The sequence below is a fragment of the Zalophus californianus genome, chromosome 16 (genome assembly GCF_009762305.2).
Source record: "Zalophus californianus isolate mZalCal1 chromosome 16, mZalCal1.pri.v2, whole genome shotgun sequence".
Taxonomy (NCBI): Eukaryota; Metazoa; Chordata; class Mammalia; order Carnivora; family Otariidae; genus Zalophus; species Zalophus californianus.
Genome location: NC_045610.1, coordinates 42,724,314 through 42,745,197, shown reverse-complemented (window position 1 = coordinate 42,745,197; position 20,884 = coordinate 42,724,314). Strand labels below are relative to the sequence as shown.

General features: G+C 54.2%; 3 protein-coding genes across 11 annotated transcripts; 1 reads left to right on the top strand and 2 right to left on the bottom strand.

Annotated features, from left to right (window-relative positions):
* Window positions 1-2,318: 2,318 nt before the first annotated feature.
* Window positions 2,319-4,382, bottom strand: LOC113939056 (WW domain-binding protein 11-like). The gene is made up of 4 exons (XM_027624658.1): window positions 4,374-4,382; window positions 4,225-4,319; window positions 2,859-3,689; window positions 2,319-2,516 (listed from the first exon to the last, which is right to left on the bottom strand). The coding sequence occupies exons 1-4, from the start codon at window positions 4,380-4,382 to the stop codon at window positions 2,402-2,404; spliced, it is 1,050 nt and encodes a 349-aa protein (XP_027480459.1). The 3' UTR covers window positions 2,319-2,401.
* Window positions 3,371-11,095, top strand: ATXN7L3 (ataxin 7 like 3). Of its 5 annotated transcripts, none has more exons than XM_027625383.2 (13): window positions 3,371-3,653; window positions 5,016-5,126; window positions 5,422-5,554; window positions 5,753-5,924; window positions 6,103-6,200; window positions 6,397-6,419; window positions 6,728-6,794; window positions 6,945-7,030; window positions 7,365-7,433; window positions 7,702-7,745; window positions 8,020-8,091; window positions 8,184-8,341; window positions 8,455-11,095. In XM_027625383.2, the coding sequence occupies exons 2-13, from the start codon at window positions 5,076-5,078 to the stop codon at window positions 8,601-8,603; spliced, it is 1,122 nt and encodes a 373-aa protein (XP_027481184.1). In that variant the 5' UTR covers window positions 3,371-3,653; window positions 5,016-5,075; the 3' UTR covers window positions 8,604-11,095. The 5 variants fall into 5 exon arrangements, with proteins under 5 accessions (XP_027481184.1, XP_027481186.1, XP_027481187.1 ...); XM_027625385.2 differs by having other exon boundaries at window positions 3,406-3,653; window positions 6,749-6,794; XM_027625386.2 differs by having other exon boundaries at window positions 3,430-3,653; window positions 6,749-6,794; window positions 7,002-7,030.
* A 90-nt stretch (window positions 11,096-11,185) lies between these two features.
* On the bottom strand, window positions 11,186-15,297 carry TMUB2 (transmembrane and ubiquitin like domain containing 2). Of its 5 annotated transcripts, none has more exons than XM_027625389.1 (4): window positions 15,176-15,297; window positions 14,557-14,624; window positions 12,702-13,268; window positions 11,186-12,451 (listed from the first exon to the last, which is right to left on the bottom strand). In XM_027625389.1, the coding sequence occupies exons 2-4, from the start codon at window positions 14,589-14,591 to the stop codon at window positions 12,085-12,087; spliced, it is 969 nt and encodes a 322-aa protein (XP_027481190.1). In that variant the 5' UTR covers window positions 14,592-14,624; window positions 15,176-15,297; the 3' UTR covers window positions 11,186-12,084. The 5 variants fall into 5 exon arrangements, with proteins under 5 accessions (XP_027481190.1, XP_027481191.1, XP_027481188.1 ...); XM_027625390.1 differs by having other exon boundaries at window positions 15,230-15,292; XM_027625387.2 differs by lacking the exon at window positions 15,176-15,297 and adding an exon at window positions 14,979-15,135.
* Window positions 15,298-20,884: the final 5,587 nt, after the last annotated feature.

Here is a 20,884-nt window from a genome sequence, read left to right as displayed (position 1 = left end):
CAATTGTTGAATGAGTGACTAAGTACGGCTGACAAGGTCCTGGGGGATCCGTTGCCCCTGCTGGCCTCTGTACCAACTCAGCTCTACCAGCCATCCATGTCTCAAAACATACCACACTCTCTTCCAGGGCCACATTCTGCCTATACACATCACCATTCCCTCTGCCTCGAATGTTCCTCTTCACCTCACTGTCTAGTTAATTCAGGGCTCCCCTTAAAAGATCACTTCTTCCGGGTGGGGGGGATCTTCTCTGACCCCTTGACAAAAAAATCATGCCATTTGTTTCTTCAGCAGCCCGGATGCCTTCACACTCAGTCTTGCTTCCTCCATACCAGGCTTTGCTGGGGTGTAAATTCCACTAGGACAAAGTCTGTGTGTCTCTCTGGCTCGCCACTTACACCCTGGGGCTCGCCCAAAGCCCAGACCAGCGCAGTCCTTAGTGTTTATTGACTGATGCTAACTGTGGAGACCGAGCACGTTCCCAAAGAGGTCACCACCACTGAGCAGCCCAGGCCAAGGGCCGGATGAATAGAAATGATCCACTTGTAAAGGAGTTTGGTGTGAGGATGGCCACGGGTGGGAAAGTGAGGAAGGATTTAGGTAAACAGAGAGGAGACAGGAAGGCTTCCTGGGCATGTGTAAATTCCTCAGGGCAGATATACTGGGCTTATTTGGAGACTGAGAAACAGATCAGCATTGTCGGAGTTGAGAGTTCCTGATTCACATTTTGGAGGTTCCTGAAGGCCTGGCCTCACTTCAGTGATCTTCAGAGAGCCTCCACCAGCTGGTCTCACAGTCCCTACAACACACACCAAACCGAACTTGTCCTCCTTCCATCCTCGTATCTCCTCCTCAGAGTTCCCCATCTTGGTTAAAGGTGTTTTCAGGGCTGTCCTTTACCTCACACACCTCAATCGATAACAAAAATCTACAGACTCGGGGCACCTGGGTGCCTCAGTTGATTAAGCGTCTGCCTTCAGCTCAGGTCATGATCCCAGAGTCCTGGGATCAAGCCCTGCATCGGGCTCCCTGCTCAGCCAGGAGCCTGCTTCTCCCTCTCCCTCTGTTGCAACCCCTGCTCGTGTTCCCTCTCTCCCCCCAAATAAATGAATGAATGAATAAAGAAAGAAAGAAATACAATCGAGACTCAGCATGCCAGAATGATCTACTTAAAATTCAAGTCTGATCAAATGGTTCCCCTTGAGGACTCCTCATGGTCTATAGGGCTAAAGCCCATATTACTCAGCACACCTTTCATCCTGTATGGTCTGACCTGCTCACCTCCTGCTGCTTCCCCACCTATTCCTATGCTCCAGCCAGGCCCCAAACTGAACCATACTCCTGAAGCTTGCTGTTTGGGATGTCTAGTGCCCTCCTGGCCTGCCCTGACCTAGTTCATCTCCCACTATAAGAAGCCGTTACTGACCAACTCTCTTGCATAATTTTAACTGCCCTCCTGGCCACCCCATCCCCTGTGCATCTCTCTTGTTTTTGTTTGTTTTTTAAAGATTTTATTTATTTGAAAGAGAGAGAGAGCGGGAGAGGGGGAGGGGCAGAGGGAGAAGGAGACGCAGACTCTCCACGGAGCAGGGAGCCCTACGGGGCTCAATCCCAGGACCCCAGGATCATGACCTGAGCCAAAGTCAGACACTTAACTGACTGAGCCACCCGGGTACCCTCTTGCTTGTTTTTAATCACAGTGTTTGGCAATTATTTTCCTACAGTTCTGTCTACCCGACAAATTGTCAACTTCTTGAGGAAGCACAATTGTCTTATTTCATCTTTGTATCCCAGCACAGGGCACTGTAAGATTCTTAGAGCACGTGAGAATAGCAGCTAAAATTTATAAACCACTTACAGTGAGCTAAGAGTTTCACATGCACTGACTTGTCAGTGCTCACAACAACCTAATGAGATACGTACTATCATTATACCCGGTGACAACAGAGTAAACTGAGGCAACAGAGAGCTCACTTGCCCAAGTTTATTTGCCAGGTCCATAGATTTAAATTCAAATCTGGTCTTAACCACTTAGGACTATTGCCTCAATACATGTTTGCTGAAGACCAAACAGCCAGTGATGGTCCCCAAGTGTATGATTTAGGACTTTCCTCGTTTAATCCCCTCTTCTAAGGGGGAGGGGGCTGTCAGACCCCCATTCCAACACTCCAGACCCAGAGAATAACCGAGATAGAAGCGCCAGTCTGGGCATTGGTTGCGGCTAGGAAAGGCCCTTTCCTTCAGAAGGTAAAGCGGGACTGTGAGAGCGCGCGGATCCGGGCACACCCAGGGGAGTAGCGCGGGGTCGGGGGAAGGGTCTGGCTAGTGCCGGGCAGGCTGTCCGAGAGGTGGGGGGTCCAGCGTGGGTTCCGGAAGCCCGAAAGCCGAGCAGGTGTGGGATCTATATTAGGCTGAGGGCGGGGAGGGCGCTCCGCTCAGAAGGGCACAGCTCGGCCTCCGCCCTCAGCGGAGGACCCTCATCTCGGGCGTTCGTTGGCTCGCAGGCCTGGAGTGGGCTGAGACCCGCCCAGAAACAGGGGAACAGAGGCTCGGACGAGCCCCTTTTGCTCCATAGGTTTTCTGCTCTGAGGTGCTCCCAGAGCCCCACTTCAACTCCGGCCTCTTCAGAGAAGTGGCTGCACGCTACGGGGTAAATGCCGGCGTGGGGGCGCCCGGAGGCGGGGTGGGGGGGGGGGAAGAGCTGGGAGCCCCGAGGGAAGGGCGGGGGATCCTGGGCCGGAAGGCGTCCCAGGCTCGGCTGGGAGCCGGCGCTCTCTTTCGACGCCACCCGCTGCCCCCGCCCCGGAGCCGGCCGGGACGGCACAACGTCTCCGCCCCCAGCGCACCGCGCACCTCACCTTGAACGTCGCTCCACCCACCGCCATCCTATTGGGCCGGCCGGACCGAGGCGAGACGGCGATTGGCCGAGGTTGCTCCCGAAGGCCCCGCCCATCTCCCCGCCCCCGTCCCCGTCCGCCGGTACTTTGGACGGCGGCGTGGCGCCCCTCCTCCCCGCCCGGTCCCCGCCCCCTGGAGCAAATGCTGCCGAGCTGCGGCCGCGGGGCAGATGCACGCGCTCGGGCCCTTCTAGCAGGCGCGAGCAGTCGCTGGGCGCGCGAAAGCGAAAGAAGGAAGAGGAAGGGAGGGCGGGGGCGGGGTGTTGAAGAGGGGCGGGAGGAGGAAGAGGAGGAGGTTGGAGCGCGCTCGCGCTTGGCCTCGCGCCCGCGCGGAGGGAGGGGGAGAGGGGCGCGCGCGCGCACGCTCGCGTTCTCGCTCGCTCCATCCATCCATCCTCCGGTCGCGGCACGCGCGCGCGCTCCGGGCTCGCGCCGCACCCCCCGCCCGGGAGAGGCGGGCTGGAGTGGGGGGCGGGGGGAGGGGCGCGCGGACGGCGCGCGGACTGCGCGCGGGCGGGGTGAGGTGAGGAGGAGGAGGCGGCGACGGGACGAGAAGGGAGGGGAAGGGGCCATGGCCGCCCGGTGAGGCGGCGAGGCGGGGGGGCGGCCCGACCCCCCGGCCCCGGGCCCTGGGCCCCGGGGAGAGGCGAGGACGGACCGACGGACATGGGGCTCCGGAGCAGCCGCCGCCGCCGCCGCCGCCGGAGGACGCGGCCCTGAGAGGCCGCCGGGCCCCGGCGCGGCCCCCCGGGCGGGGTGAGTACGGGACGGAGACGGGGACGGGGGAGGGGCCTGCGGGGGGCGGGGGGCGGGGCCCGAGGCGGGGCTTGGGCCCCCTCCCCCCAGGTCTGGGTCAGCGCCCCTTCCCCTCCCCCCGGGCCGACGCGGAAACGCCCGGCTTCCCCCGGCTTCCCGGCCCGGCCCGGGCCCCCAGCTCTCCCCCTGTCTGGGTCCCCCCCTGGGCGGGGCAGGGCCGGCCGGGGAGGGGGCGAGGGGCCTTTGTTAGGGAGCCAGGCCCCAGCCCCCGGGACAATAGAGACACCCTCCCGGACTCCTCTCCCCGGCCGGCTGGGGCTGTCGGCGGGCGGGGAAGGAGAGGGGCCGGGACGCGTCCCACTCTGCCCACTCTCTGGGGGTCGGTCTGTCCCGGACCGGCGCCGGCCTCGGGCGGCTCGGCTCTCCTCCCCCCAGTCGGTATGATGCAGCAGCAGTGCCGCAGGGACGGGGGAAGAGCCGAGGCCCGGCCTCCTACCCTCCCCAGTGCCCCTGGCTCATTTGTCAGTCCCCACCCCACTCTAGGCCGGCAGCTCCTTAAACTCGTACCCACCGTTCAGAGGGGCCCCGGACTGTGGGCGCTGTTTCTGAATCCTTTGGTGGGGATTCCTGGACTTTGGGGCTCTTGGAGAGACTTCCGGGCTGGTCCTGAGGGAGGGAGGGTGGTTATCTAAAAGGAGAACAGGTAAGGGGAGTGCCCACTCCCGGCATGCCATCCCAACCGGGCTCTATCCCCTCTTCTTGCTCATGGTGGCTAGAAATGCTCCTTCAGCTCTAGGTTTCTGTGGGTTCTGCTCCCCTTCTGTAGTCACAGGCTTATTTCCAGGGAAGACAGAGTGGGGTGAAGGTTGTAGGGTTCTTAGGGCCATTCCTACTTCTGGTAGCAGTACCCCCCCAAGTGGACATCCTGGCTGAAAGCAGAGGTGACTCTGAGGAGAGCCTAGAGAAGGGGGGGGTGTATTTAGGAGTCTGTGCAGTTCTTTGCCACACCCTGTGGGTTTGCTTTGAGGCCTTAGAGTTCCTTCTCCTCCCCCTGCTGCATTGCACCATGGGTATCAAAGAGGGGTTTGAGTTTGGGGGACCTGGGGTGAGCTGCTGCCTCCTATAGACCCAGACTTTGACTGGTAGCAGAGTCCAGGGCCCGAGTTCAGTCCTGGGAAGGACTAGGCCGCCTCTGGGTTTCAGGCCCTGAAGGACCATCCAGACTTAGTGAGCCTAGGCCTTGGGGAGGTGTATATCCTGATGCCAGGATTAAGCTCTGGGCAGTGAGGTGCAGAGGGAAGGTGGCAGTCTTCAGAGGTGCCTTGGACTCACACCAACACCCCCCCACCCCCATGTGTGCAGCCGTGTTGCCGCCCGCTGTGCTATGAGCAGTCAGAGCGCCGTCTCCACAAGAGTTTACAAATGAAAATGGAGGAAATGTCTTTGTCTGGCCTGGATAACAGCAAACTAGAGGTGAGGGCTCCCCCACGTGTGCCTCTAGTTCTTTCTCTTGATGTCTCTACGTCGCTATATCTGGCATTCACACCAAAGAGGAATTTGGGTAGTCAGCCTGGTTCCTTAAAGGGAATAGCCAGCTGAAAAGGCCCAAGGATCCGGAAGAAGAAAGGACGCGAAGTCAAGATGGGGAAAATGGCAAAGAAAGCATTGTCTTTGGCCAGGGCGAATTGACAGGTTTGGTTGGTGAGAGTTGCTCTCAGTCCAGGGGGCCATGACTCTCCTGACCACGGATGTTCTCCCCTGGGCCCAGGCCATAGCTCAGGAGATATACGCGGACCTGGTCGAGGATTCTTGTTTGGGATTCTGCTTCGAGGTACACCGGGCCGTCAAGTGTGGCTACTTCTTCCTGGACGACACGGACCCTGATAGCATGAAGGATTTTGGTGAGCTTCAGGGTTGAAGGAGAGCCGTCCGGCCCCTGCCCCGGGGATCCTTGGAAGTTCCTCCTCTGGAAACTGCACCAGATATAGTGCCTGGAGCTCCCGTGAGCCTAGGCAGGGGGTTTCAAGAGGCCACGGGCGGGGAAACAAGAGGTGAGGGTCCCCTGCCCGCCCTGATCGCCACGCCTCTCCTGTCCCCAGAGATCGTGGACCAGCCGGGGTTGGACATCTTTGGACAGGTTTTCAACCAGTGGAAGAGCAAGGAGTGTGTCTGCCCCAATTGCAGCCGCAGTATTGCTGCCTCCCGCTTCGCTCCCCATCTGGAGAAGTGCCTGGGAATGGGCCGGAACAGCAGCCGCATCGCCAACCGCCGGTGAGGGCTTCGGGCTTCTGCCGCTGCTAGACCCAGAGCTGCTGGGCTCGTCTCTCGTACCCTGTGCCGCGGCGTTGGGGCCTTGGTAGGGCACAGAGGGTGGCACATGCTTGGCCTCTGTGGCCGGGAGCAGAGAGAGGTGGCCGCCTTGACCCTTTGTCTTCACTCCCGTTGGCAGGATTGCCAATAGCAACAATATGAACAAGTCCGAGAGTGACCAAGAGGATAACGATGACATCAATGACAACGACTGGTCCTATGGCTCAGAGAAGAAAGGTGTTTGGGGATCTGGGGAAGCTGGGGTGGGTGGGCATCGGGGTGAGGTGAGCAAGTGGGAATTGGGTACATAAGGGTCACAAGCTGTTATGTTGAATGAGAAGGGGAGAATGTAGCTTTGTGCGTTTCCATTGGGGGGGGGTCCTTAGATCGAGAACTGAAAGTGACCCTGCCCTCTTGTTTTTGTCCTCTTCAGCCAAGAAGAGAAAATCAGACAAGGTGAGAGCCGGGGCGAGCATGAGGGAAATTTGGGCGAAGGACAGATACCCTCCCCTTTGGGCAGGGAGTCCTCTGGTATCTTGACTCAAGTCTGAGGTCCATGGGGTGCCTCTCTGGGTTTTGGGATGAGGGTGTCTGTGGTGGGCAGGAGGGCAGCGGAGGCCTTGGGGGAGTAGGGGAGGAGGGAATATGGGTAGGTGGGCCTCTTACTGGGGAGGAAGAGTAGGAATTTGAGGATGTTTCTTTGTCAAATCTTTTTTCCTTCCCTGGGTTCTCGGCTCCCCTTTATCGTTACCCTTTCCCCAAAGCTGTGGTATCTCCCATTCCAGAACCCCAATTCCCCTCGAAGATCCAAGTCTTTAAAACACAAAAATGGTAAGTGGGGCTTGAATGATGGGGGTGGTTCTAGCTGCGCCTGCTGGGACTCGTTGCTGGCGGGTGGAGGTGGGGGGCTAAGGGGGACGGGTATTGAGGGAGGGCCTGTGATCCTTCTGTCACCCCCACTTCCTCTCTGGTTATTTTCAGGGTTCTCTGTCTGTACCTCTGCATCAAACACCCTTCCCCTTCTTTTTTCTTCTTCAGGGGAACTTAGCAATTCGGATCCTTTTAAGGTGAGTAGGTGCTGCCCCTCTCAGGTTTTCTTTTGTTTTCCTTGCTGTGAGCTGGGTGGGATTTGGACAGGTAGGGATCAGAATGCCGATGCCGATGCCGGAAGCACTAGATGGGGTATTCCGGTCTTGCATACTTATGTTCTTGCTGGGTCCCAGCCCCTCCCCGACGTGCCGGTGGGATGGGCAGAATCGCTGGAAAACCGCTGGGCCGGTCGTAGGCCCTCCCACGTAGAGACAGATGAGAGAGACTGGTTCCCCCCACCCATCCGGCCCTTCCCCCCCCCTCCCTCTGGGGCTGCCTCTTGTCTGACCTGTACCTTTGGTTTTCCCCCAGTATAACAACTCAACTGGGATCAGCTACGAGACCCTGGGGCCGGACGAGCTGCGGAACCTGCTCACCACGGTGAGAGACCAGGGAAGGGGAGGCCCTTGGGAGTGGGCTGGAGCCACAGGCAGTGGTCACATCCCCGGAGGGGGCTGGTGACAGCAGTCAGGGCCACGTAGCTCGCTCTCTTTGGAATCAGGCTTCCTGGCCAGTGGTGGTCTGGGACTGTCCTGGACACCGTGGGGCCACTTCTGTTTGTGCGATGCAGCATTTGTACAGAAGAGAATATCTAGTGTTTAGAGTAGGCTCCCTCCGTCCCTCCTTTCAGCTTCTATTCCTCTTCCAGCAATGTGGGGTGATTTCTGAACACACCAAGAAGATGTGCACAAGGTGAGCTCACAACCTAGAAAGGGGGCCGGGGGCCCTGCTGCACACTCACCCTGGGCATGGGTCGGGAGTACCCTTGGACTTGGGCAGTGGGGCTCCCACCCTTCCCCTCCCTCCTCTGAGGGTCAGGCCTTGGGCCACAATCTCGGGGCCCTCTGTTTATCCCTTCCCTGTCTGAGTCCATTCCTCCCGCCTCTGCTGAGGAAAAGAGGCTTCACCTGAGGTCCTCAGACCCTTTCTTGCCTTGTCAGGCTCTGATTAATTCTCTCCCCACCAGGTCCCTGCGCTGCCCCCAGCACACAGATGAGCAGCGGCGAGCCGTGCGGATTTACTTCCTCGGACCCTCGGTGTAAGGGACCCTCCAAGGAGGGCGGTGGGTTGTGGAAGATTAGGATGATGTTGGTATCCCTAAAGCCCTTCTTTGACCCCTCCCCTTTCCAGCGTCCTTCCAGAGGTCGAGAGTTCCCTGGATAATGACAGCTTTGACATGACTGACAGCCAGGCCCTGATCAGCCGGCTTCAGTGGGACGGCTCCTCTGATCTCTCACCCTCTGATTCAGGCTCCTCCAAGACGAGTGAGAATCAGGGATGGGGTCTAGGTAGGTGATACATCTGGGCCCCACGGGCTCTCTGCCCGAAGCCAGGGTTGTGGGGACACCTGTGTTCTCCTGACACAGCCCAACTCTCATCCCTGGTGCCTCTTTCTGTTCAGGTACCAACAGCTCTGAGTCACGGAAAACCAAGAAAAAGAAATCCCATCTGAGCCTGGTAGGGACTGCCTCCAGCCTAGGCTCCAACAAGAAGAAGAAGCCAAAGCCACCGGCACCCCCGACGCCCAGCATCTACGATGACATCAACTGACTTGGGTGCAAGGGATAGCCTTTGGCTGAGCAGAGCCCTCTCTCCCAACCCCCACCCAGGTGGCAAAGCCTGGCAAATGGACGGCTGCTGGGGGTTTGGGCTTGGGAGGCTTGGTGGGCCAGGCAGGCAGAGGATCCAATTATGCACCCCTGGGGGGTGTCAGGGTCCTCTGCAATGGAGCACGACCCCTTGGCATGCAGGACTCAGACCTGGACATATTATGCCTTGGACATAAGTTTGGTGGGGAGGCGGTTTTCCTATTTATTCTGTGAGTTACTGGATGTCCAGCTAGGCCAGGGGCCTGACCTGGGCACTGTGCCAGGGCACTGCCTGCCCCCCACCCCAGGAACTGGACTAAGCCCTGCCGAGAAGCATCGTGGCTACCCGGGAGGCTGTGGGTTGGAAGCTGAGCCTGGAGGGGGCCTCCCCCAGCTGCCCTCAGCAATGTGAATGGGTCCGGTGCTTGGAGCTGAGGGGCAGGGCTGGGCGTGTCCTGTCTGTGTGCAGAATCCTATCAAATGCCCCCAATCCCAGGGGTAGGCAGGCACAGCAAACTGTCTGCTGAGGTGGGAGTCCAGAGCTGCCACCGCCTTCCCTGCCCCCCGATAGGGGCAGCCCTTTCCCCTCAGTCCCCATGGGCCTCCTTGGCAGCAGGAGCTGTCCTTTTGTTGTTGGGTGCCAGGAAAGGGCCTCCAGCCTCTGCAGCTTCAAGGAAGGGGCAAGGGGAGGGTAGGAAGAGGGAGCTGTGTATCAAAATGACTCCCCCCCTACCTTTCCTCCCTGACCCAGGGCTGGTGAGGAGTGGGGCCCCAAGGTGAGAGGGAACGGTGCTGCTTTATTTGAAATGTTTTCTTACCTCATTCCCTGCCCCAGGAAGGGGCCCAGCCTCACCCTCCTGGGGTGGCCCCATGTTCCTCCCGCCTACCCTGCCCCGCTGCCCTAGCAGGGCAGTCCAAGTTCCCAACTGCTGCTTGCTACCCCCCTCCTTCACCTTGACCAGCTTCAGTTCCTCTCTCGATGCTCCTGCCTCTGAAGCCTGCCCTGTTTCCCCTTCCTTAGCCGCTTTTAAGTTATTTATTCTGTACTTGTGGTTTGGGGCTCTGAGGAAAATCCTGATCTTTTACCTCTCCCCCTTTGCTAGGAGTTGGGGTGGGTAGAGGCTAGTCTCTGTGCTCTGGGTTGTCAGTAGAGGGGTGTCGTGCCTAGGCATTGCCCCTCTGTGGGACTCTCACGCCAGTGTGCCCACCTGCCTGGTCTACATCCCGAAGAGATGTACCGTCCCACCTCCACGTGGGCACCATCGCTCCCAGGAGCCGAGCTGGAGGACTACAGTCTGGGCTAGGAGCAGAGCTGACTGACACAGGGATGGAGTTGACCCTGAGCCATGTTCTCTGGCATTTGCTGGATGTGAACCCTGCCCTCTTCCCAGGAGGAGCCATCCCACATTTGGGTAGCTAGTACCCAGGACTGGTTGGACTGATTTGGGTTAGGGACCCTAGAGGGTTAAGGGAACAACGAGAGATAGGGCTGCAGTACCCTGTCTGTAACCCCAATCTCCCCCTGGGGTGGTTGTTGATTGTGGCTGATGCCTGGTTACAAATTGGTTTTTAACCCAAGAATTGTGATTATTTTTTAAAAAGCCAAACAGATTTTGGCAGGAGTTAGAATAAATCCTGGGGCCTGGGCTCCTCTGTTCTTGACCCTCCAATGTCTTCTCCCTCTAAGGGGAAGCCAGAGGGAAAGGAGGATTTCAGCCAGCCTCCAGCCTGCTTCCAAATGAAGTCTTGGGAGTGGGTTGAAGGTGAAGGGAGGAAGGCCATGGGCCATTCTCCCTTCTGAGAGGCAGCTGCAGCTCAGGCCCTACCATACCCTTTCCCCTCTGGCCTCTCCCTTTCCCCCCCTCTGGTTAGAGGAGGGAGAAGTGGGAAGTAGTTTGGGAACTGGTTTGTCCACATCCACTTCCCCATTGTTCCTTGGCCCGCCCTCAGGGCAGAGCCCCCTGCCCAAGCTGGGTAAGAGATGGGCTTGGTCCAGCAGGGACCCTGAGGGAGCAAACCCCTTTCCTTCTGGGGAGAGTGTGCCCCCCCTACCATGTAGTTGAACAGGGGCTAGGAGCTCCCCACTCCCCTCCCTCGAACAGCAGGCTGTGTGGGTTTCAATCCCATCCTTCCCACCCCGGCTAGGTGTCGTCCACCCTGTATCCTATCATGTGTCTGAGTGTGTGTGGGGGGGGTTCTGTACTAATTTCCATGGCCGGTGGCTTTTCCTTCCATGCATCACTCCCCCCCGCATGCCCAGGGGCCACCCGCCTGGCATTACCGCATGCTGGGGTCATTGGGGGAGGGGGGAGGGGCTCACGCTGTCCTGTGGTCTTGAGATTTTTATTTTTGCATATGTAATCCATCCTGTACAGGTAGCTAACTTTGTAAACGCTGTGTATTTCCCCTGCCCCCATGGCTGCTGGTGTAAATAAACTGCATCTCCCGTTGGTAGCCCGGCCTACCCACCCTCATTACCATGTTGATGGGGGGGGGCGGGCAGAGCAAAGCCATTCTCTTAATGTCACAGAAGGAGGCTCCACAGCCACAAAATGGAACTTTATTTAGTCACAGACACTGACCCTCCATCCAAGAACCCCAGAGGCAAGGGCCTGGGGCCCAGGGCTCCATACCCAGAGCTCGTCCTTGGAGCTGGGCAGGGCAGGACACTGGCTGAGGGCCAGAGCTGTCTCTCGCTTACAGCCTTAGGCCTAGGGTAGCAGCAGCTGTGGCTTGGCCTCTCCCAATGCTGGGGGCTTGGCTTTGTGCCCCAATCCCCTTTCTGACTGAGCTCTATAAAGGACTATTAAAAAAAGAAAAAAAAAGCAAAGTGCTTTCAAAAAAGGGGAGAACACTGGAAACTATCCAGAACACAGAGAACATCCTATTCCTGCTACAGGGGTGGAGGGAGAAGGTAGAGGTGGCTAGGTGCCTATATAGAAAGCAGACACGACCTTCATTCCTGCTGCGTGACTTCTAGTCTCAAAAGATGGATATTCCCTTAAGAAACAGAAAAATACTCCAGGCTCCCTCCAGAAGTATGCTGGGGCCATGCTGAGCTGCCCTGGCAGGCGGCCCTGGGTACTGAGGAGCAGACATGCAGGACAATGGAAAGAGCTAGGGCCACAGCTGGGAGGGAATCCTCGGAGCCCAGGCTCCCCCAGCGAGCTGGGCTACCAGCTCAGCTCTGAACTTTAGGACCCTAAAAGGGAAAGAAGATGACATCCTCGTTTCTACCTGAGTTGTGCTTGCACAGAGATGGGATGTCTGTACCCTTGTGGACGTGAAGTGGAGGCCCTGTACCTGCCTCCTGTGTCCTATGGAGGAGGACCTGCCACATCCTTTCCACCCCTCCCTCCCAAGCCCTTGGGCCCAGCTCTGGCCAGGAAAGGAGGGAGGCCATAAAGGAGGAAGACCATGCCTTTCATTTTCCCCCTATGTCCTTATCGTCCATACATCCCAAATACTAGGAAGCTGAAGAAGACAGTGACCCCCACCAGGGAGACCGTGGCAGGTGCTGTAAAGAACTGGCGGTAATTGATACGGAAGTACCAGACCACACCCAACAGCACCACAAACACAGGCACCATGAGGCTGCCCACACTGACGCCGAGGCTGGGGGGTTCGGTGGCTGAAGAGGGGGCCAGGGAGGCTGACGGGCCTGGAACAGCTGACCCTGGGGGTGAGCGGTGGCAGTGAATCACACAGTTGTCAGTAATGTTCAGGGAACGCAGTGTGCGGGCCGGATCCTGCAGCAGACGGCCCTGGTAGATCAGTTTCATCTGGCTTTCTTGTCCAGGGAAGTATTTACTGGAAGGATGAAAGGAAAGAAGGAAAGACAGAAGGCAAGGAATGAGAAGGCAAACAGGCCTGGACCAACAAAACAGGGCAATGAGGGAAGAACTGAAGGGTGAGTTTCTAAGAAGTATCCCACCCACCCCTAGTGGGGGCTGGACCTGATACATCCCTACTGCTCCCAGGTGGATACCAGCCTCCTCTCAGGTGACCAGGGGCTGAGGGCAAGGGGTATGAGCAGCCTCCCACTCTCCAGTCCACTCACCTCTTCAGGGCACCCACAGTATCCTCCGGCCTGGCCACAGCCAGCTCCTCGGTGTCATTGAGGAATTTGAGCCGCACACTGATGAGGCCAGGGCTGGGAGGGAGGCAGCTGCTATCCTCAGATCTCAGAGGGGCCTCTGGACTGCTGCTTTCTGGGCCCGCTTGTCTCTTGGGAAGGCCTTGGATGTCAAGCAGATGCTCAAGGCTCGGCTCAATACCACCCCCAGCTCCAGGCTCCCCTGTGGAGTCTCCCCCACCTTCGCCAGCCTCTTCAGCCTTCTCATCATTACCCTCGGATGGATGGGGGAGTTCGCTTGGCTCTGGGGTGCCTTGGCCTGCTACTAGATGGTCCACATGCCCCAGGTGGAGGACGGATGTGTCTCCAGCTGACACAATGGTGCCCAGGAGCTGGTTGCTACCGCTGTCTGCTACGTAGGTAGAGAGCCAAGCTAGGACCAAGGCTAGAATCAGCACCACCACACCTGCCACCACAGTCACCTCATTACCCACACCCTCAATGAGGGTGACATCAGAGAGCTCCATGGCCTGGCTGCTGACTGGGTCGACACTGCAGGAACAAAGGGGGATAGCATCAGCAGGGTACGTGGGGTTGCAACCGGGTTCCTAGTTTGTTTCAGTCCTAACTGACTCAGCCCTGAAAGAAAATGGAGTTCAGTGTCCTATGGAAGGGGGAACAAACTTTCCTACCTCTGGACCCCGAACCTAAAGCTAAGGACTTACCCTTTGCCTCTATTGTGAAACACTAGCTTTCAGGTTCCACATCTTTCCTCTCTCACATTTCGAGCTCCCAAAGAGCATGGATCATCAGGAAAATCTCATGGCCTTGTTGGGGCGACTGCTGCTGCCACTGGCTGTTGCTTTTTTGGTAGGTGGGAAAACATTTGCTTCTTTGAGCCCTGAGTTTCTCTAGGATTTCTATCACTTGCTTTAGCAACTGTGCCCCCTGAGAAGGCTCCAAGGTGGCTTCAGAGAGACCAAAAAGCCTGAAATATTTTATTTTAGGGTCTTCTGGATGCATAGTGCAGCCACTCTTGCCAGACTGTCCCGTTTGAACCCTACCTTATTCATGGTCACGTTTTCAGGTTCAGATGTCAAGAACCAAAGAATTAATTTCTCATCAGAAGCACAGTCAGACCACCCCAAAGGAACACATCTGTAGGAGCCATCAGCAGACATTATGCAGCAGGCCCCGTGTCTGCCACCTCTGAAACTCTTCTGACAAGTCCCAGGGAGCGAAGGAGGACAGACACCAGAAACACCGCCCTCCTGGGTCACCAGAGGCTCGCAACTGCAAAACCACTAAGTGGAAAGATTTGGAAAAGATTCCAAAATAGCTCTCATAATCCATATCCCTATCTCTCTTTGTGTACTGTGTAGTTTCTCCCTTGGCAGTTTCTTAGAAAGGCAGGAAGGACCTTAGAGTACCCACTCTTTCCCTCAGAGAATGTGCAGCTTTCACAGCTGTCCCCGGGCAAATCCAATCTGATGATGATTATCATTAACAGACTACTCTCACAATACCTATAAAACTTCATTATACTCTTCTACCTGTCCATCTCTCTCTACGAGACTTCTGGCAGACAAGGATCATGTGTATTTTTCTATGTACCCTAGTGCCCAGCATAATGCCATAGTAGCTGCTCAAAGAATATTTGTGGAACATATCAACATCTGAATAGCTTCCACATCCTTATTTAGAACATGGGTCCTGGAGTAAAAAACAAAAAACCTAATTATAATCCTGGTCTTGCCCCTTGCTAGCTCTGTAACCTCGGACAACTTTCTCAGAGCCTCAGCTTTCTCATCAGTAAAATGGGGTTAAAAATAGTACCTACCTCATAAGGTTGTTTTGACGGTGACGGGAAATCATCGAAGCAAAATATTTAGCACAGTGTCTGGCACACTGCAATGGTTCAATAAATAAATGGCAGCAATTACTTATCGCTCCCACAACTAGCCCCTAATGGTAAGGATGGTTAATGTCACCAACCCTGATTTACAGAAAAGGAAACTGCGGCGAACAGAAGCGAAAACGACTGGCACAGACACAGGGCACTTTCGTGGGCAGGGGCCGGGCAGGACCCCTGGTCTCCCGCCCCAGAGGCCTTTGGCGTCTCCTCAGTCTGTGGGCGACCCTGACGCGCGGTGAGGAGGGGTCCCGACCCTGCCCTTTCTGAGGCGAAGGCTCCGCGTGGGGCGGCCCTATTCCCGCGGCGCTGGAGAGGAGTCGGTGGACCCACCCGAGACGAAAGGCTACCTGGTCCCTGGCGGCCAAGCTCAGTTCTCCCAGCCCACAGGGGTAGAGTCCGGTGAGGGGGTCACAAACCATCCACACCCCTCAAACTTCGGGGCGGGGCTGGGGACGTGGGGGCGGGGCTTGCGTACGCGGGGAGTCATGGGAAATTAAGGGGGATTGGCCCGGTACTGTGCCTGGATAGGGAAGGAGGTCCTCACCTGAAACGGCCAGACTAAGTATTTTGACTTCGCCAGGACGGCCCATGGACTCACCTTTCCGTAGGGGCCGGGGGAGGGGCTGGCTATCCCCGATTCTGTGCAGGGTCCCGTCTCTTCCGGCTTCTCCCGGAAGCTGGTTGAATCAGAGATAGGAAGTCCCGCCTCCGCGCTCTGCACTGATGACGTTAGTCTACGTAAGGCGGGCTGACGTAAACGTATTCTTTAAAAAGGGACAGGTTTCTCCGCGGAAGGAGAGGCGGAGTTATTGTTGGCGGGATTGTCGCCCTCCGCGGGCGGGGCCACGCTCACTGGGCGGGGCCTAAGCAGCCCATGGGTGAGGGGCGGGACTGTATGGGGTTGGGGGAGGTGCTTGGGAGAAGGAAGGCGTGGCTTCGCCTCTGGAAGACCGGCGTGCGGGGCAAGCTGGGCAGTATGAGAGCGGCGCTTCCCTCGTTATCTGCTTGTTCTTCCGGCCTCGCTCCCAGCCTCCAGGGCTGATTGGATTTATTACTGCTCTGTAACGTGCATTGAGCGGAATCAGTAGGCACTGGTCTCTGTGACCTCCAAAAGTTCAACTCAGGGCTAGTCAGGAGACAGGAGGCAATTTAGTTACCGTCCGGGTGCTCCCGAGAATGCGGCCCCAGGTAGTGTGGGACCTTGGTAGGCCAGAAAGCCTTTCAAAGAAGGCACGGATTCAGTGCAGGCTTAAGGCACAAGAAGAGGAGCCCAGAAGAAAACAGGAAAAAAAGTTCAGCTCTCAAAAACTTAGCCGGATTTTTGCAACTAAAATTCTTTCAGGGGGCCTAGCTGGCCCAGTCCGGGTGGTGAGTTCGAGCCCCACGCTCGTCCTAGAGATTACTTAAAAGATTTTGGGGGGGGGTCCGCCCCTGTGTGGCTCAGTCCGTTAAGCATCGGGCTCTTGATTTCAGCTCACGTGGTGATCTCAGGGTTAGGGTTAGTGGGATCGAGCCTCCCCACCCAGGGGCTCCACGCTTAGCGGGGAGTCTGCTTGGTACTCTCCCTCTCCCTCTGCCTCTACCCGCTGCGCTCTCTCTCTCTAAAATAAATAAATAAATCTTTAAAAAAATATTTTTTTCAAAAGATATGTTAGGATTTTTGTTGTTTTCTGGTGAACTTTTGATTGAAACAAAAAAGGCAGACGAGGCAAACACAAGTGAAGGGTTCAGTTGTTTTCACCAACCGAACATATCAATGGAACCAGCCCTCAGATAAAGAAATAGAAAATGGCCCCAAAGTCCCCCTTCATGTTCTCTTCCAGCCACTAACTTACAAAGAGTAGACGCTATTATGACTTCTGTTACCATAGATTAGTTTTCTGTTTTTGTTTGTTTGTTTTTAAAGATTTTATTTATTTATTTGACAGAGAGAGACACAGTGAGAGAGGGAACACAAGCAGGGGTTGTGGGAGAGGGAGAAGCAGGCCTCCCAAGGAGCAGGGAGCCCGATGCGAGGCTCGACCCCAGGACCCTGGGACCACGACCCGAGCCGAAGGCAGACGCCCAACGACCGAGCCACCCAGGCGCCCAGTTTTCTCTGTTTTTGTACTTTGTATAAACGGAATCAAGCCGTCTGGCTTCTTATTCTTCTTTTTTCCAAGTCTTATTGTGAAATACACATAAATTTACTGTTTTAACCATTTTAAGTGGCTAATTCAGTGGCATTAAGTACATTCATGGGCACCTGAGTGGCTCAGTGGCATCTGCCTTCAACTCGGATCATGATCTCAAGGTCCTGGGATCAAGCCTCACATTGGGCTCCCTGCTCAGCGGGGAGTCTGCTTCTCCTTCTCCCTCTGCTTCTGCCCCTCCCCTCTGCTCGTGTGCTCTCTTTCTCTCTCTCAAATAAATATTTAAAAAAAAAATACATTAGTAATTTTGTGCACCCATCACGGCTATCCATTTCCTATACCCATGCCTTGTTCCCACCTCCATTCTACTTTCTATGAATTTTCCGATTCCAGGTATCTCATATAAGTGGAATCATACAATAATTGCCTTCTTTGTATCTGGCTTATTTCACTTAATGATGTTTTCTTTTTTTTTTTAAGATTTTATTTATTTATTTGACAGAGAGAGACACAGCGAGAGCAGGAACACAAGCAGGGGGAGTGGGAGAGGGAGAAGCAGGCTTTCCCCCCGAGGAGGGAGCCCGATGCGGGGCTCGATCCAGGACCCCGGGATCATGACCTGAGCCGAAGGCAGACGTTTAATGACTGAGCCACCCAGGCGCCCCACTTAATGATGTTTTCAAGGATCATCCATGTTGTTGACCCTATCAAAATTTTATTCCTTTTTTTAGGCTGAATAATATTCCATTGTATGTTTATAGCACATTTTCTTCATCCACTCATCTATTAATGGACATTTGTGTTGTTTCCATCTCGTGGCTATTCTGAATAGTACTGCTGTGAACGCTGATGTGCGAGTATCTGAGTCCCTGCTTCCAATTCTTTTGTCTGGCTTCTTTTGATCAACTGTATATTTGTGAAATGAAAGGTATTGTTTTAATTTCTGCATACGTGTATTTTGGGGGTCTAAAATTTAGTGTTTTTATTTTGAAAAATGCAGGAGGGGTAGGGCATCACAGTACAGTTAAACAGAATTCTGAAGAATGAATAGAGGTTTACCAAGCAAAGTTCCAGAGAGAGTAGCAAGTTCAAGGGCTCTCAATAAATACTTGAGGGAATGAATAAACCAATGAGCTAAACCACTGTTAAAGCTTTTGAAAGTTTATTATGTGCCAGGTACTGTGCTAAGTGCCTCATATACATTATCTTATGGAGCCCTGTCAAGTAGCTCTTAAAATACCCATTTTATAGGTTTGGAAACTGAAGCTCACAGAGGATAAATAATTGTCCAAATTATGCCGTTAGTGCTGTAGCTAAAGTCATCTAGTGCTTGCGCTTGAGTTCGCTCTCTCATTCCCTCTCTCTGTTTATATATGATCTTATTGTCAATATTTGGCCCCCTCCTTTCTTCACTCAACTATATACCATGAAGCTTTTCCTGTGTCACTGAATATTTTTATAACATCATAGCATAGCTTTAAATAGCTGCTCAACAGTATCATCTTTGGTGGTGCACCATAATTTTTCAGCTAATTATCTCATTTGGATGGACATTGAGATTGTTTTCAGTACTTTCTTTTTAAATAGTGTTTGCATAAACATCTTTGTGCATCTCTGATGACAGATTTTTGTACACATCCATGATGTTTTCCCTAGGATAAATTCCTGAAAATGGGATTGCTGGATCCAAGGGTGTTCACATTGTTCAGGTTTTGACACACCATCCTCCAGAAGGGTGTGCCTATTCCTATTCCCACGGCAGCATGAGTTGGGACCTACTACTGTTTCTCTTCCAAAAAACAGGCTGGAGGCGAGAGAGAACAGGGAATAAATGGAGGGAGGTCCTAAAGATGTTCATAAGATGTAGGGGCGCCTGGGTGGCTCAGTCGGTTGGGTGACTGCCTTCGGCTCAGGTCATGATCCTGGAGTCCCGGGATCGAGTCCTGCATCGGGCTCCCTGCTCAGCGGGGAACCTGCTTCTCCCTCTAATCCTCCCCCCTCTCATGTACTCTCTTTCTCTCTCATTCTCCCTCTCTCAAATAAATAAATAAATCTTTAAAAAAAAAGATGTTCATAAGATGTTATAAGGAGAAAAGAGCAGAGGAAAAGGGGGGGAAGTGAAATCTGAGAAGGGAATAAATGACTGAGCAGTGACCTCTGAAGCCCAGGACGTGGAGCCCATGGCCAGGCCTGCCCTGTCCAGGAGCCGGCAAATCTGGCTTTTTCACTGCTCCGGGTACCTAATCCATCTGTCTGGGGTTCGGTACCTACAGTCTTGTGTTTCCCAAGCTGCATGGACTGACTTCTGCTAGAACACTTAGCAAACTGCATTGTGGTGTTTGTTTTGCTTTGTTTTTAAAGATTTATTTATTTATTTAAGGGGGTGGGGAGGGGCAGAGGAAGAGGGAGAGAGAGAATCCCAAGCCGACTCCCCGCTGAGTGCGGAGCCCAGCGTGGAGCTCGATCTCACGATGGAAGATCACGACCTGAGCCAAAGCCTAACCAGACCCTTGACCGACTGAGCCACCCAGGTGCCCCATAACAGTGTATTTGAATGGATCTGAACTCCTTGGGCATTTTTCATGATAGAGTTCTTCAGATGTTTGCTTTTCTTACGCTATGGAACTTCGATGTTTTTATACTTTTATGTGCAATTAAGATGCCTCTCGAATGGTGAATGTATTTGTGAATCCTGGAATGCTGTCTTAACCCAATGTGTGTATAGTAAATCTGTTGTACTAAAACTGCTCCTTCCCTAACCACTCTCTGTCATTCATGCCATGTTTGCCAATCTAATAGACAAAAGCGTGTCTGTTCCTTTGATTTCATTCACTGGATCACTAGTGAGGTTTTCAGTTTTTCTTGTTTCATCCACCACTTTGTAAATTAAATTGTTGGGCCTTTTGTGTTTTCTTCCCTTAAAAAAATGCTTACCCAGGGCACCTGGGTGGCTCAGATGGTTGAGCGTCTGCCTTCGGCTCAGGTCATGATCCCGGGATCCTGGGATCGGGTCCCACATTGAGCTCCCTGCTCCTTGGGAGCCTGCTTCTCCCTCTCTCTCATGAATAAATAAATAAAATCTTTAAAAGAAAAATGCTTACCCCGTCCACTCCCAGGGCGGGGGAGGGCCGCCACTTAGAAACTCCTGCTGTCTGAGGGTGGTGATTAAATTTACTTCCCATCTTCAAAAAAAAAAAAATAATTTCACAAGAATCCATGGGTATCTCTTTGTAAAAAAATTTAAATATGGAGAAATAAAAACTTAAAACAACCCAACACAGTAGGGTTGAAATTTTTTTAAAATTTCAAATACAGACCACAAAACGCCCCCCTGACACAGTCGTTCTCCCCTCGCCGGAGCACAATTCTTGGGCACCTGCCTCTGGGCCTTTTTCTCTTCATCTACAATCATGGGATTTGGCCTTATTGGCTGTACATACTGTATTCCAACCTGTTTCTTCTCTTCAACAACAGTCTTGGCAATCTGTCCAAGGCCATGCCTACAACGCTCACTTGGCATGCCTCCCCAGTTCCTTCCCGTTGCAGGGACTACCCTTTGTAAGGGCTGCATTGTATTCCAGAGTAAGGATTTGTCCACCGCCTCCCACATGTTGCGTCGTTGCACGCAGTGCTGGGGTGAATGTTCCATGTGTACCAGCATTTTATGTAACGGGGGAGCAGTGTTTAAGGGTGCTGCCAAATTGCCTACCAAAAAAGCAATTTCCTTTCCCATCAATAGGATGAGCAAGAATTTATTTACATCTTCAGATCTTCATGGGTAATGCCTATTATTGATCTTTACAATTTCCCTGTATCTGGTGGGGGAACAGTACCTGATGATTGCTTTGATTTGCATTTCCCTGATGGCTGGTGAGGTTGATTCGTTGATTCCACAGATATTTGAGTGTCCACTCTCTGCAAAGCACCAAGTCACCAGTGGCGAATAAAACAGATGAAGGAAATGAAATTTTATTTTTTTAAAAGATTTTATTTCTTTATTTGAGAGAGTGAGAGAGAAAGCATGAGAGGGGAGAGGGTCAGAGGGAGAAGCAGACTCCCCGCTGAGCACAGGGAGCCCGATGCGGGGCTTGATCCCGGGACTCCTGGATCACAACCCGAGC

Excerpts from the sequence above, each read along its gene's own strand:
- LOC113939056 (XM_027624658.1), bottom strand. Across the intron at positions 3,690-4,224 it reads GTCCGGGGCCCCTCTGAACG|GCCCCTCCCCCGTCCCCGTC; the intron begins GTGGGTACGAGT and ends CGCCCCCCGCAG. Across the intron at positions 2,517-2,858 it reads TGGGTGGAGCGACGTTCAAG|CCCACTCCAGGCCTGCGAGC; the intron begins GTGAGGTGCGCG and ends GGCGGGTCTCAG.
- ATXN7L3 (XM_027625383.2), top strand. The coding sequence starts at position 5,076 with ATGAAAATGGAGGAAATGTCTTTGTCTGGCCTGGATAACAGCAAACTA. Across the intron at positions 5,127-5,421 it reads TGGATAACAGCAAACTAGAG|GCCATAGCTCAGGAGATATA; the intron begins GTGAGGGCTCCC and ends CCCTGGGCCCAG. Across the intron at positions 5,555-5,752 it reads TGATAGCATGAAGGATTTTG|AGATCGTGGACCAGCCGGGG; the intron begins GTGAGCTTCAGG and ends TCCTGTCCCCAG.
- TMUB2 (XM_027625387.2), bottom strand. The coding sequence starts at position 15,050 with ATGGTTTGTGACCCCCTCACCGGACTCTACCCCTGTGGGCTGGGAGAA. Across the intron at positions 14,625-14,978 it reads GCTTGGCCGCCAGGGACCAG|TGTGCCAGACACTGTGCTAA; the intron begins GTAGCCTTTCGT and ends GAACCATTGCAG. Across the intron at positions 12,452-12,701 it reads ACTGTGGGTGCCCTGAAGAG|TAAATACTTCCCTGGACAAG; the intron begins GTGAGTGGACTG and ends TCATCCTTCCAG.